Genomic DNA, 14,560 nt, shown 5'->3' on the forward strand with positions numbered 1-14,560 from the left:
TGGAATCAAGATAAGTCTTTTAAAAAAAATAGCATGTTTGTATATGCTGGATGCCAGTGATCCAGAAGAGAGAGGGCAGTACAAAAAAAAAAAAGAAGAAGAAGAAGCCACAGGGGCTAACTATTGGAAGCAAAAGCCACCAAACCAGGATGCCAGTGATCGAGAGAGGGGAAAATTGTTCAGGAGTGCTGGGGTCCAACCCCAGCAGGTTCAGGGGTTCCCAAAGGTGTGGACGGAGTCGGCGAAGAAGGAATGACACGGAGACAGTGTTCAGTTGATCAGCAGCCTAGCCAGGATCTCCAGCCAAGTTCTGGTCTGGATCTCCAGAGAAGTTCTGCTTAGGATCTCCAGCCAGGTTCTGTAGCCAAGTTCCCTCGCCAGGTTCTCCAGCCAGGTTCAGTTACCAGGTTCTAGTCAGGTTCTCTTGCCAATTTCTGTAGTCAGGTTCAGTCCAGGATCTTTTGCCATGTTCTCTCGCTAGGTTCTGTCTCTAGGTTCTGAGGCCACTTTCTGTCCAGGATCTTTTGCCATGTTCTCTCCAGCGAAGTTCTTCTGTCTCTAGAGAACTTTCTGTGTATGTTCTGTGCCTAGGTTCTGTCTCTCGCTGTCTTGTTACATCTGTATTTATACCAGTTGATTCAATCCTATCAATCTCTATTACAAAGGTTAGGGTGTTTCTTATCTCCATTCCAGGGAGTAAAGATTATGTAGCTTAAGCATGATTGTTCGTAGTTAAAGTGATTAATTACCCGCCTGGCACTTAGTTGAGGGGTTTTATTCCCTCCCTAACTTCAGGGGAAAATCCCAACTGGGGAAACAACCTTTCTCAGAGAGGAGACCTTGGTTAAAACACATAGTGCCAAGAAGGTGAGCAAACATATTAAGAACAGTATGCCATATATGCCAGGTCCTTTGAAACAGCAAGGATGGACCGGCTCCCGGCACAGGAGAGAGTGGAATGAAGTCGAATAGGCAAGAGTGGGCTGGGATCTAATTCACAAGTTGTGGGAGTTTCCTTAGATAGGAATGTGAACATCCTACAGACTACAGGGAAGACAGTATATGGGCACAGATGCTTGTGTGCAGTAGATATGGTAGTGTAAGTGTGTAGAAGTTCTCATCTAATTGCTTCTATTCTTTCAGTGAAATAGGAAGCTAGAGTCAGCTGAGAGTGAAGATGGAGGAAAAGGTGTTGGAGATTTGAAGAGAAGAATTTGTGAAATAGTTACCCAAGAGCATGGGAGATTAAGTAGGCTAAAGAAATATATTATGGTTGCCACACAGGGTTCACTTTGAAGTTCATGGTCATGAATTGGAAGCAAGAATATTTATTTTAGTAGATATTATTGATACTTTGCCCAGATTCTTTTGGATCCTTTTTATTATTTCCATGTACACTGGTTTGGTGGCTTTTTTGTTTGTTTGTTTTTGTACTGCTCTTGGCCTACTGGAAACTCCTTTGCCCTGAATGTTGCAATGCCCAGGATGGCCCTTAACCAATGACTGTTGGGTTCAGGAGTATGAAATGCTCATCATTCTTCCTTTGAAGATATGACAACTTTCAGATATAACTTACACTGCAAATATTTTTCCCATTGTTTTTTAGAGAGAGAGTAGAAGGGATGGGGGGGAGAGAGAAAGAGGTAGAAAGAAAGGGGGCGGGAGGAGGGAAAACGTTGATGTAAAAGAGAGCAGGGATTGGGGGTGGGATGGGAAGTGAACCCAAAACCCAGGTACCTGCCCTTGGTCACAAATTAAATCTGAGGTATGTGGGCCAATCCTCTAACCACTGTGAACAATACTGGCCAGGGCCTTAGGGGATATTTTGCCTCTGTGCTTTTCATCTCCTGCTTTGTACATTTAAGTCTCTTGGACCATTTACTCAATGTTTTCCATGCTCAAACACTATGGCATCAGTCTTTTAATCTTCTCTTTTCTTGATCTCTATCTACAGCAAACACATTTGAGATACTGTTGGCATCGATATCACAAGTTACTTCAATCTGTACAACCTATAGGCTGCAGGAGGGATGTCTGTGAGTTCAAATTTGCCACACTGGTTGTTATCCTTCACAGCGCTCATTCAATTTCATAAGCCTGAATGAACACATAATTGTCAGAACAGATGGTGAAGGTCTAATTCATCTTGGCATGAACTGTTGTATTACACTTGATCAGAATAGTCATTACTTCACCAATGGTTCAATACCAAAGGAAAAGGTGTCATATCAAAGAGCAGCAAATCCTGAATATTTTCAAATCTCTGGTCAAGGGACAAGATGGCTGCCTACATAGCTGCAAACATAAGTAACACCCTTATCAAGACTAATGCTTTTTCAATTTCTTGCTACTGAAAACAATCTTGTAGGATTTTCTAAGTTTCTGAATTATGGAGATGCTGCTCATTAGGATAATGTCATAGGTCTAAGACTTGTCTACCATGATGTGAGGAAGGGGTTAAAAACCTTTTCTTCATCTCTACAGACAAATTAAGTTAGCTTTCTAGCTCTGTTATTCTGGAAACTTGCTAAAGATGGCATTTCCAGGCAACATTACTTATGGTAAAAAAAAATCATATCTAATTGATCCACTGCATCTGATCTGGAAGGCCTATGAATGAACTACAAGATTCTGGTGGGATGCTTTGGGTTTCCCTAAGTACAATGAGGGCTCACTACTGGTCATGCTCCTTGCTAGGACCCTGGAAAGGGTTCCCAGAGGACTGCTACTAGAGATAATGGCTCCTGTGGAGCATGCGGCTTCTAAACCAGGTGGCACCCACACTCATCCATTGTGGTCTTATTTCTTGGAACCTGAGCTATCACCAAAGGGACAGAAGGGTCATAGAATAAATCAGAAACTCATCTGCTACTGCCCTGCTAGTGTACTGTATTTCCAGCCTCCACATGCTTCTAAAAGAGCTAGTGCTGGGGGTGGCCTGTTAGGGCCTTTTGAAATTGACTATGTAGTCAGTCTTATTCAAACAAGTGAGTGTTCCTAACTGTACACTTAACTGCAAAGATTTCATTTTGTGATTTAAGGTTGGACAAATAAAAAGTGCCACCTCTTTGGTTATAGATCAGGGGTCCTCAAACTATGGCCCATGGGCCACATGCAAATACAAGTATTGTATTTGTTCCTGTTTTGTTTTTTTTACTTCAAAATAAGATATGTGCAGTGTGCATAGGAATTTGTTCATAGTTTTTTTTTTTAAACTATAGTCCGGCCCTCCAACGGTCTGAGGGACAGTGAACTGGCACCCTGTTTAAAAAGTTTGAGGACCCCTGTTATAGATTAACACATTTCTTTTTTTTTAAGGTTTTTTTTTAATTAAATCTTTATTGTTCAGATTATTACATTTGTTCCTCTTTTCCCCCCCATAACTCCCCTCCTCCCAGTTCCCGCCCCACCCTCCACCCTCACTCCCCACCCACTGTCCTCATCCATAGGTGCACAATTTTTGTCCAGTCTCTTCCCGCATCTCCCACACCCCTTGCCCCCCCAAGAATAGTCAGTCCATTCCCTTTCTATGTCCCTGATTCTATTATAATCACCAGTTCATTCTGTTCATCAGATTATTTATTCACTTGATTCTTAGATTCACTTGTTGATAGATGCATATTTGTTGTTCATAATTTGTATCTTTACTTTTTTCTTCCTCTTCCTCTTCTTAAAGGATATCTTTCAGCATTTCATATAATCCTGGTTTGGTGGTGATGAACTCCTTTAGCTTTTCCTTATCTGTGAAGCTCTTTATCTGACCTTCAATTCTGAATGATAGCTTTGCTGGATAAAGTAATCTTGGTTGTAGGTTCTTGGTATTCATCACTTTGAATATTTCTTGCCACTCCCTTCTGGCCTGCAAAGTTTCTGTTGAGAAATCAGCTGACAGTCGTATGGGTATTCCCTTGTAGGTAACTGAGTTTCTTTCTCTTGCTGCTTTTAAGATTCTCTCTTTGTCTTTTGCTCTTGGCATTTTAATTATGATGTGTCTTAGTGTGGTCCTCTTTGGATTCCTTTTGTTTGGGGTTCTCCGCGCTTCTTGGACCTGTAAGTCCATTTCTTTCACCAGGTGGGGGAAGTTTTCTGTCATTATTTCTTCAAATAGGTTTTCAATATCTTGGTCTCTCTCATCTTCTGGCACCCCTATAATTCTGATGTTGGTACGCTTGAAGCTGTCCCAGAGGCTCCTTACACTATCCTCGCAGTTTTTGGATTCTTTTTTCATTCCGCCCCTCTGGTTGGGTGTTTTTTGCTTCCTCGCATTTCAAATCATTGACTTGATTCTTGCACTCCTCTGGTCTGCTGTCGGGAGTCTGTATAATATTCTTTATTTCAGTCCGTGTATGCTTAATTTCTAGTTGGTTCCCCATCATAACATCGAGGGTCTCATTAGTTTTCTTGTAGATCTCATTAAGTTTATCGGCGGCTTCTAAACAGTTCTTGAGAGACCTTAAAAGTGTGGTTCTGAACTCTCTATCTTCCATTGACAATTTTGTCCTGTTTCTTTGTCTCCTCATTTTGTTATGCTTTCTTGGTGCACCCCCTAGTGGTCTTTGTGCGCAGTCTTGTAGTTAAGCCTTGATTGTTGTAGCTAATACCAGGGAGGGTTTGACCTCCAGGCCAAGTGGCTGTGAGAATCAGCTGTGTCTGCAGTGAGAGAACTTCTGTCCTCTAGGGAGGTGCTAATCTAGGCTTTGCCTGAGGCTATCTGGCAAATGCCTCTGTGCAGGGCTTGGGCGGGGCGGGTCGCACAGGATCAACAGGGTGGGCCGGAGAGAGCAGTTATGGGGGCCTCAGTCCTGTCCCCAGGGGCTCTGCCTCTCTGAGTCCCAGCAACCGCTGCAAACCTGGGAGAGAAAGCTGCACTCGCTCTGACCGAAGCCAGACAGTCCTGCCTCTCCCGTTTGAGTCTGGGTCCCTAAAGACTCGCCCGTATCTGGAGCTCAGAGTCTGCGACTCCCTCCTGATTGAAAACGCCAACCGCGCCCTCCGCCGCCAGCCCCGCTCCGCGCACTCCGCACCTCAGAATTTGACTTCAGCACTGCGCCTCCTCTGAGTGTCCGTATGCGTTTCTCTTTCCTCCTAGTTGTAGGACTTCCACTCAGCCAGCGTTCCTGTGGTTCTGGGTGATGTCCGTTCCGTCTTTTAGTTTCACTTTTGAAGTAGTTGTTCAAGGCAGCAAACTCCAGCGTTAACCTATGCCGCCATCTTGGTTCTCTTGTTTGCTTTTTTTCGTAAGGTTTTTTTTTAGTGTAAATTACCAGCCATATGTATCTTCTTGACTGGTTTATAACTCCAAAGAGAAGTAAGCACAACTGCACAAAAATTCCATGTTGAAATCTAGAAGGAGAGCTGCTTCTGCAGCAGAACCGGCTACTTCTCCTTGGAGAAGTCACACAAGGCTGTCCTCGGCCAGAAAGTCAGCTCATGAAAAGTGAGATTAACACATTTCTTTCAGTACCAAATGTCTTGTCCAAATCCTAAATAAAAGTTATGACCATTGACTCATTGATGATTCTTATATTGATTTCCTCAATGGGTTCCAGACTATATGGAGGCCTGATGCATGGAGTAGTTAAATTTAGCTGGTACTGTGTTCACAGTATTAATGATGATTTTCTCTCTCTCTCTCTCTCTCTCTCTCTCTCTCTCTCTCTCTCTCTCTCTCTCTCTGTCTTGGTTAGAACCTAGTCAGAGGAAAAGCTTTTAGTTTGGTGGGTTTCAGTTGTGTTTTTTGTATGTGGTGTTTTGAGATAAAATTTATTTATTTATTTTTATTTATTTATTTTTTTTAAATATATTTTATTGATTTTTTACAGAGAGGAAGGGAGAGAGATAGAGAGTCAGAAACATCGATGAGGGAGAAACATCGACCAGCCGCCTCCTGCACATCCCCCACCGGGGATGTGCCCGCAACCCAGGTACATGCCCTTGACCGGAATCGAACCTGGGACCCTTCAGTCCGCAGGCCGACGCTCTATCCACTGAGCCAAACCGGTTTCGGTGAGATAAAATTTATTACACAAAATTCAAAAATATACTTAAATATATAATTTAGTGGCTTATATTAGCATATTCACAAAGTTGTATGACCATCACCACTATACATATATTCCAGAACATTGCCGTCTTTCCAAAAACCCTTACCTTCCAATCCCCATCCACTAGCAACCACTAATCTACTTTCTGTCACTATGGATTTACATATTCTGGATATTTCATAAAATTTGAATTATATAATATGTGGCCTTTTGCAAGGGGTGTTTTTTTTTCACTTAACATAATGTTTTCAAAGTCCATTCATGTAGAATGTATCAGAACTTCATTTCTTTTATGGCTGAGTAATATTCCATTGTGTGGCTATATCACATTTTGTTTATCCGTTCATTTGTTGATGGACATTTCAGTTGTTTCCACTTTTTGGCTGGGGTGAATAGTGCTGCTATGAATATTATTGTACAACTTTTATGTGGGAAAATGTAGGTTTACAGTGGCAAGTACACAAAACACAGAGTTTATTTTTTTAATCCTCACCTGATGATATTCTTCCATTGGTTTTTTAGAGTGGAAGAGAGAGGGAAGGACAGAAACATTGATGTGAGAGAAACACATTGATTGGTTGCCTCCTACAAGCGCCCTGACCAAGGCCCGGCCAGGAGGAGCCTGCAACAGAGGTATATGCCCTTGACTGGAATAGAACCAAGGACCCTTCTGTCTGCAGGCTGATGCTCTATCCACTGAGCAAAACCAGCTAGGGCATGTTTATTCTTGTATTATTCTTGTATTATATAGTCTTCTATAAACCTACTTTTGTCCAAATGTTTTTACCTTGGAGTGGAATTGCTGGCTCATATTGTAATTCACATGGTAACTTTCATGGGAAACTTAGTTTTCAATTATATTTCACCTGGGTCATTTATCATCATGAAAGGCCAGTGCTTCATAAATGACTGCATCATCAAAAATACATTCCATCAGATGCTTGGCATTAAAAAATGTTTTGATAAGGTTCATTGCAACTTGACTCTTTGGATCATCATGTATAAATTGTCTCATGTCAAGATAAACAACATAGCTTGAGGTGATCCCATTTCCTGACCATTGGTAATGATCCCCACTTTCTTATGCTAAAAGACAACAACACAAAATTAGATGGTGCCAAGATCAGTGCTCTTTGATATGATTGTTGGGAAGGATGGGTTTGGTTTGTAGGAGAAAGATGATGCTATACCCAATCTGACCTCTTGTTCTTTGCAGATGGTGGCTGGAGGCCTAGGTAGAAACTTGGAAGGAATAATTTTATTTCACTTTCCTTTATTAGCTGTTACCTCAGGGATTGATTCTTCTGCTTATTTATTTTAAGGCCTCGCTCATGCTGTTGTATTCTTTAGAAGTTGGGTAATTCTCAACTGCTCATATAGTAAATGAAGGTATAGATTGGATGATTTTGATATGGTAGCTGGAGTGTATTTCCTTAGCGTATGTGAGAATTTCTATTCACCTAGTGTGGAAAGCCAGTGCCCTGGTGTCTGTGAGTTACTGGAGCACTGTTACACTTCCCTAGTCTAGATATCCACTCTAGTACCTTGCTTATCAGAATTCCCATTGTAGAGGGCTGTACTTGGGTACTGACCTTGGAGATGCATATGGGTTTATCTTTCCAATGGCAGATGAGGGGACACTAACCCAGCTATTCCAGCATCCTTTAATTAAATTTCTGACTGATCACCTCCAGTTGTTCTTCTCCCAGCCTTTCTTTACTTAGATGTGAGCAATGTCTAGGGGTACTTCTGATGAAACTCATGATTTACAGTGAGTAAAGTCCTCTCTTCTGTCTATGTGAGTTATAGTTTCTCTAGCTGCCACTGTGTTGCCATCTGCATTTTATCATCCCAAACTCATGTTCTGAGCTTGTGGCAGCACCACTTGGCTTTACAACATTGAAATGGATGTATTTTCATTTTGTGTTTCTTACGACATTTCAGTAGGATTTGCGGAAGAAGGAAAATAAATCTTTGTAATTGACCATTTCTTTTCTCTTGTCTAGATCAGGACAGTCCAATCCAACCTTTTATCTCCAGAAGGGCTCTCAAGAATACGTACTCAGAAAAAAACCACCTGGTTCACTTCTTCCTAAAGCACATAAGGTGTGGTAATGATACCTTATAATACAAGTGCAATAATACATTCTTTGTTGATAAATAAATGCATTTTATACACACAAAAACAATTTAAATTGCTTTTAAAAGTCATCTCGTGATTATTAAATAACAGAAAATTCATTTTATTTCTTAGATAAAAATTTCGCTTGAATTGTATTTCCCATTTTTGTTTTGAAAAAGGATTTGAGGCTGAAATTAAGTCTATAGGCTGTTAATATCAGACAACATCCAGTCTTTATGTGGATTTCATTCCTTTTTGTATAGTTGGCTAGAAATAGTCATCCAGTGAATATTTTCAGTGCTACTCATTTATAAATACTTTGTACCTTGATTCTATATTTAAATTATGTTTTTAAAAGCACATTACATCTTCTAATAATATCTATTCACTGACTTATTGTAAAATATTTGCTATAACAATCCCCTGATCTTTTGGTGATAAAAAGAAATATTTGAATATCATTTTATAGTATTCTCTAAATACTAAATTTAGTGAGAATTATAAAATATTTTTTTAAATTGAGGCATTCTATTTTCAGAAAACATGAATTTTTAGAGAAGAAAACAGGAGAAGAAAGAAATCAAAGTCCTGGAGAACATTAATATTTATAATTGTAATAATGTATAACAGGTGCTTCCCAGGCCCAGCTGACTTCCCGGGCCTTTGAGGGGTGAGCTTAATATCATAGTAATGGAAAATGCTGATTCTGACTTTCTTGGTCCCATATCATATTCCCAGACACATGAAGTAACTTGGATGCTTAAGATAAAAAAAAAGTTGGCTAACTTTTTTTTTAATCCTTACCTGAGGATATGTTTTTGATTTTTAGAAAGGAAGGGATATAAAGGGAGGGGAGGAGGGGGGAGAGAGGGAGAGGAGGAAGGCGGGAAGGAGGGAGGCAGGAGGGAGGGAGGGAGACATTGATATGAGAGAGAAACATTGGTTGGTTGCTTCCCACACACGCCCTTACCAGGGCTCAAACCCACAACCTGGGTATGTGCCCTGATCAGAATAGAACCTGAAACCTTTTGGTGTACAGGATTTTGCTCTAACCAACTGAACCACCCAGCCAGGACAAGTTGGGTAACTTTTATGAAACTTAACATGGCTGAAGGAGAATCCCTACCTATCCAGAGATTTATGCCCCAATAAACAGCTCTACTTGACTCTCTTTTTTATAACATCCTACCAGAAGACACTGAACACAACATAACGTTCTCAGCTCAAGGATCTGGAATACATTGTTTCAAGTCCTTTATTTTTCCCAGATCTGCATTGAAAAATAGCAATGCTCCCATACTGTAATCTACTTTGTGACTCCCTAACCCACCACCATCCCACCCCACCCCATTTCCCAGAACCAAGGTGGTTATAAACACTTCTTTCCACAGCCATTGGCACTGCTAGCTTCTCTCACCTTGGTCATAGGTTTACTCACTTCCCTGCTCTAGTTATTGCAGCAGCAGCTGCTTTTTCCATGCTGTCAAAGTGAGCTGCATGGTTTCTTCTCCTGAGGAGGGATCAGGAGCACCGCTGGGCAAGGGGACTTTGCTTGCAGATGAGTCGGCACCACAGTTCTCTGTAAACTGTGTCCTCAGGTCCTGAGTGATAAGCCCATACACATTAGTTCACAAGTAGTTATTAAACTGTTCTGATTGAGGAGGCCCACTCTTCTCACTATCTTCTTTGGGCTCTTGCTTCAGTGCCAGCTTGTTTCTTGTTGCCTCCTTTCCCAATAGTTATCTTGAGCTGTACAGCAGCCTCAATTACCAGGAAGGATCCCCATGCCCTGCCTTGGACACAAGCACCTCCATTGATCTCCAGAAGGAGCAGTTGATTTTTCCTTCTCCCTATACCCACTGGTCCCCCAGCATCCTGGAGCTGCATCCAAGAGCATTAGACTAGAGACTTGCCTGCGCCCGCTGGGGAGACATGAGAGAGACAGAGTGAGCCAGTGATCAGGAAACTGCTGAGAACAAAGAGATGTTTATGATGATACCTGTGAAATATTGTGATCAGGATCTGTTGCCTTCATATATCCAGAACCAGGATTAGGCTCCATGAATATGCCTATCCTATTTAGCATAATTTATCATGTTTTAGTGCTGACCTAATTTAGTGCTGCACGAAACTACATTTAAGGGAAATAATAAGGAAGCTATAATCCTATAGGTCATTTAAAAATTTAATTCTAGCCTTAATGTTAGCTCACAAGTAGTTATTAAATTTCTGTGTTTCTGATTTGTAATAATCTATCATCCTATTTAGATTGATAGAGAATTTAAAGTCCAGAAAGCTTTGTTTTCAATTGGATTCCCTGTTCCCAAGCCTCTATTGTACTGCAGCGATGCTTCTGTCATTGGAACAGAATTTTACGTGATGGAACATGTGCAGGTAAATTAACACAATCTTTGTTGTGCTTTTGTTTTCAATTTAGAAGTTAGATGTCAATAAATGATAGTTTATTAATCATTTTAGGCATTAGTTTGCTTTACAGACTTTTAATTTAAGCACAGTATTTTCCTCTAGGTGTCAGTAAAGAGCTATATGTAATAGTAATACCAAAATTGTCCAGAAAGTAGGGGGGAAAAGCTCCAAATTATAAATCAGTCCATTAAGAATGATACATTTAAATTGTTTAAAAGCTTTTTCTTTTTGTAAAATATAACTTGAAAGTCGTTTTTGTCCTTTAAGTTCACATTGGCATATCTTTGCTTTTTCCCTTTGGCATTATATGCTCTTATATTAGACATGTTTCACAAATGAACATTTTTCAAGCATATTCTACAAATAATTGGTTTTGGTTGCAAAACTATTATCCTTTTGTTTTGTCAGAAGTAGGGGTGGAGAACCTGCAAAGAGTTAGTATGAAAAGATTTATTTTGTTTTAAATTATCTATTGTAATTGCTTTCATAGGGTCGAATTTTTCGTGACATCACAATTCCTGGAGTTAGCCCAGCAGAGCGCTCAGCCATATATGTAGCCATGATAGAAACCTTGGCTCAGTTACATTCTTTGAATATAAGCTCATTGCAGCTGGAAGGATATGGTATAAGTGCTGGGTACTGCAGAAGACAGGTAAGGAATCCACATACAGAGCTCTTTTCCTCAAGTTCTGAAATAATATACATTATTAGTCAAAATAAAAACCCATTACTTTATACTTTTCTGAAACTTGGCTTTAACATTTAAAATACTTTCTTTAAAAATTGATTTTAGAGAAAGGGAAGGGGGGTAGAAAAGAGAGAGAGAGAAAACTATGTAAGAGAGAAACATCATCAGTTGCCTCCCACACACACCCTGACCTGGGTTGAACCTACAGTCTGAGTCAGGGATGGGCAACCTTTTCGTGAGTGCGTGCCAAAACCAGCAAAATCTCTGACTCAACATTCTTCTGTGTGCCAACCCTAATTTTTTGAGAACATGTTATGCCTACTTGATATCTCTTAAGGTGTACGTATGTGAAGAACCTTGAAGAAATAATAAAATTCATTCAAGCGACAAAAACACAGTATATGATGATGAAAAATACATTTATTTTTTAATGTATACATGTACACTGATAGTCCGACAGAAAACTTTATGACTCCGTTTGATATTATCAGTGGGATTTTTGCTGCTGCATCACTGATGACAGAAATTTTACATCAGGTTTATATTTCGTGACCTTCAGAGATATGCACGAGCTACTACTTTCATCCGTCAGGCTACTCCTATTACGAGACTTAACAAAATTCATCACTGAGAACAAAGATTCACAAGCGTATGTGGATGAAACCAAAACACTGGTCGGATCTAGGAAGCCAGGGAGAGTTAAGGCAGAGGCATAGAAATTGCTCTTCCCCTCTCTCGTCAATCCATGTCTATGGTCTTTAAGATAACTTGTTATGTAAAATTATTTATCTAAGATGCACCTACACTGAATTTATCTGAAAAATAAAAAAGTCGATATTAAGAAAAAATTGTAAATGGAAGATTATAAGAGAGGGTTTCACGTGCCAGCAAAAGTTACTGGCATGCCATGTTTGGCACGCGTGCCAGGGGTTGCCCACCCCTGGTCTGGGTATATGTTCTGACCAGGAATCTAATTGCCACCTTTTGGTGTATAGGATGAGGCTCTAACCAACTGAGCAACCCAGCCAGGGCAGCTCTAATCTATAATAATAAAAGTGTAATATGCTAATTAGGACAGACGACCTTCTGGATGAAGCTGTAACAGTGGGGGTTAAGCCCCTTGCATGAATTTCGTGCATCGGGCCTCTAGTATTTAATATTAGCCTTCAGTTTGACTTGTTTTAAACATAAAATAACTTTATATTCTTGATCAGATTTTGTTTATCAAACTTTTGAAAGGGACAGAATGTACATGAATGCAAATTTAAAACTGTTTCAGCCTTTTCACTTAATTTACCAACATATTTTTATACAGTTTTTCCTTTTTAAATTAGGTTAACATATTTATTAAGCATGACTGTGTTTAATTATATGTTAAATACTGTGTTGAATATCAAGAAAATAGAAATAAGTTATTTTCCCAACGGAGCTATGGTCATTTTAAGAAACCTATACGTGAATTTTACTTACATGAAACTTGAAAATGGTATAAAAGAGTATGTAATCTAGTAGTAAATTGTTTGGTACTCATCACGAGAGCTGTTCCATTCAGATGGTAGATATCAGTATACCCTTGCTTAAGTGGGGAAAGCTTCCTGAGAGAGATATATCATACACTGTGTATTTAAAGAAGGATAAAATCTAGAGTGATAGGGAAGAGATGGTGAGCATTTCAAATCAAAGGAACAGCAAGACCAGATATGTATGGGGCTGTTTTCCTTTGTGCACATACCTTTTTGAGGGAGTTGAGGGAAGAGAAAAGAGAACTAAGGTTTGGAGAGTACTCATTATATGGCAGATCTTTTTCATTTTTGTAACAGCCCTAAGACATAGGTATTAATGCTCCCATTCTGCAGATGGGGATACAGGTTTTCAGGTCTTAAAAACAAATAAGTGGCTTAGACATAATTTAAGCCCAGATTCATATGATTCCGAACAAAGATCTTCACTGCATTAAATTGAACAGAGATAACCTTGGAGAGTGGAGAGACAGTTATAAGCAGGCAATAATATGGTCTCAGTTGATGGAGTACTTTGAGAATAGGTTGATTTGTTTACATTTGAGTCTAAGAACAATAAAAAGTTTTTATACTTCTCATACCTGTAATACATTTAGAAGATTCTATGGGTAATAAGAAAGAATATTTAAATTAAAAGTAAAAATCTCCCTTCTTCTAGCCCCATATTTCCTTTTTCAGGGATTGCTTCTTGTGATCCTTCCATAATTATTTTTCTATCCTTATTTGTGTGTGTGTGTGCATTCTTTTTTTCTTCCTCAAAATAGTTGCTTAATAAAAAAGAACAACCAGCATCTCTTGATTCCTAGGCCAGTATTTTGTTTGTATATGTGATAAAAAAAAAAAATCCATGTGAGCCCTAGCTGGTTTGGCTCAGTGGATAGAGCGTCAGCCTGCGGACTGAAGGGTCCCAGGTTCGATTCCGGTCAAAGGCACATGCCCGAAATGTGGGCTCAATCCCCAGTGGGGGGCGTGCAGGACGCAGCCAATCAATGATTCTCTTTCATCATTGATGTTTCTCTCTCTCTTTCTCTCCCTATCTCTGAAATCAATAAAAATATATTTAAAAACAAACAAACAAAAAATCTATGTGAGTAAAATGGAACTAGATGGAAGAAAGATTTAAATGTTTAGACTTATATGAGCATCACTTACAGGCATTTCTCTTGAGCATTTAAAAATAAAACCAACTTTGATATAATTATATTTTGTTTTAATTTTTTAATTGCTGGATTTGACAGTTCACCTTTAGCACTATCATTTTTCTTCTTTATGTACCTTTAGGTATCAACATGGATGAAGCAATATCAAGCAACAGCTCACCGGGACATCCCTGCCATGATCCAGCTCTCTGACTGGCTAATGAAAAACTTGCCAATTGATAATGACAATGAAGAAAATTTGATCCATGGAGATTTCAAGCTAGATAACATAGTTTTCCATCCTAAAGAGGTACTATAAGTGACATTTACAATAATTTAAGTAGGTTTGATATGGGACACACGTACTAAGTAGATGTTCCTCCCAGGGTACTGAGGGGGCCCAATCCATCCCCATTTTCCCCTACTTTCAGGACTGTCTTCACCACTCAAACTTTTAGAAATGAGTCCTGAAGATTTTCTGACGTAGGTAGTTGCCTACTTTTAAGATGGATCTAATCCTGAGTGATATCTGATTTCCTATTTATTTATTTATTTTTTTAAAATATATTTTATTGATTTTTTCACAGAGAGAAAGGGAGAGAGATAGAGAGTTAGAAACA

The 14,560-nt window shown here is 39.5% G+C and overlaps 2 protein-coding genes across 6 annotated transcripts in view; one reads left to right on the forward strand and one right to left on the reverse strand.

The window, feature by feature from the left end:
• Positions 1-14,560, reverse strand: part of UBA5 (ubiquitin like modifier activating enzyme 5) — a 65,659-nt gene that overhangs the window by 23,772 nt on the left and 27,327 nt on the right. The window lies entirely within an intron of this gene.
• The window catches only part of ACAD11 (acyl-CoA dehydrogenase family member 11), a 72,741-nt gene that overhangs the window by 5,776 nt on the left and 52,405 nt on the right, over positions 1-14,560 (forward strand). For 3 of the 4 annotated variants that reach the window (XR_004971555.1, XM_036332588.1, XM_036332587.1), the window contains exons 2-5: positions 8,051-8,150; positions 10,435-10,560; positions 11,084-11,245; positions 14,083-14,250. Coding sequence is in view for 3 of the 4 variants with exons in the window: in XM_036332588.1 (XP_036188481.1) it covers positions 8,051-8,150; positions 10,435-10,560; positions 11,084-11,245; positions 14,083-14,250 (556 nt within the window). In the remaining variant the exon portion in view is untranslated. Of the gene's footprint in view, positions 1-8,050; positions 8,151-8,704; positions 8,837-10,434; positions 10,561-11,083; positions 11,246-14,082; positions 14,251-14,560 lie in introns of those variants that run through there. The other variant, XM_036332589.1, reaches the window with a different exon arrangement.

This window comes from Myotis myotis, unplaced genomic scaffold (genome assembly GCF_014108235.1).
Source record: "Myotis myotis isolate mMyoMyo1 unplaced genomic scaffold, mMyoMyo1.p scaffold_m19_p_13, whole genome shotgun sequence".
In the NCBI taxonomy this organism is placed as follows: Eukaryota; Metazoa; Chordata; class Mammalia; order Chiroptera; family Vespertilionidae; genus Myotis; species Myotis myotis.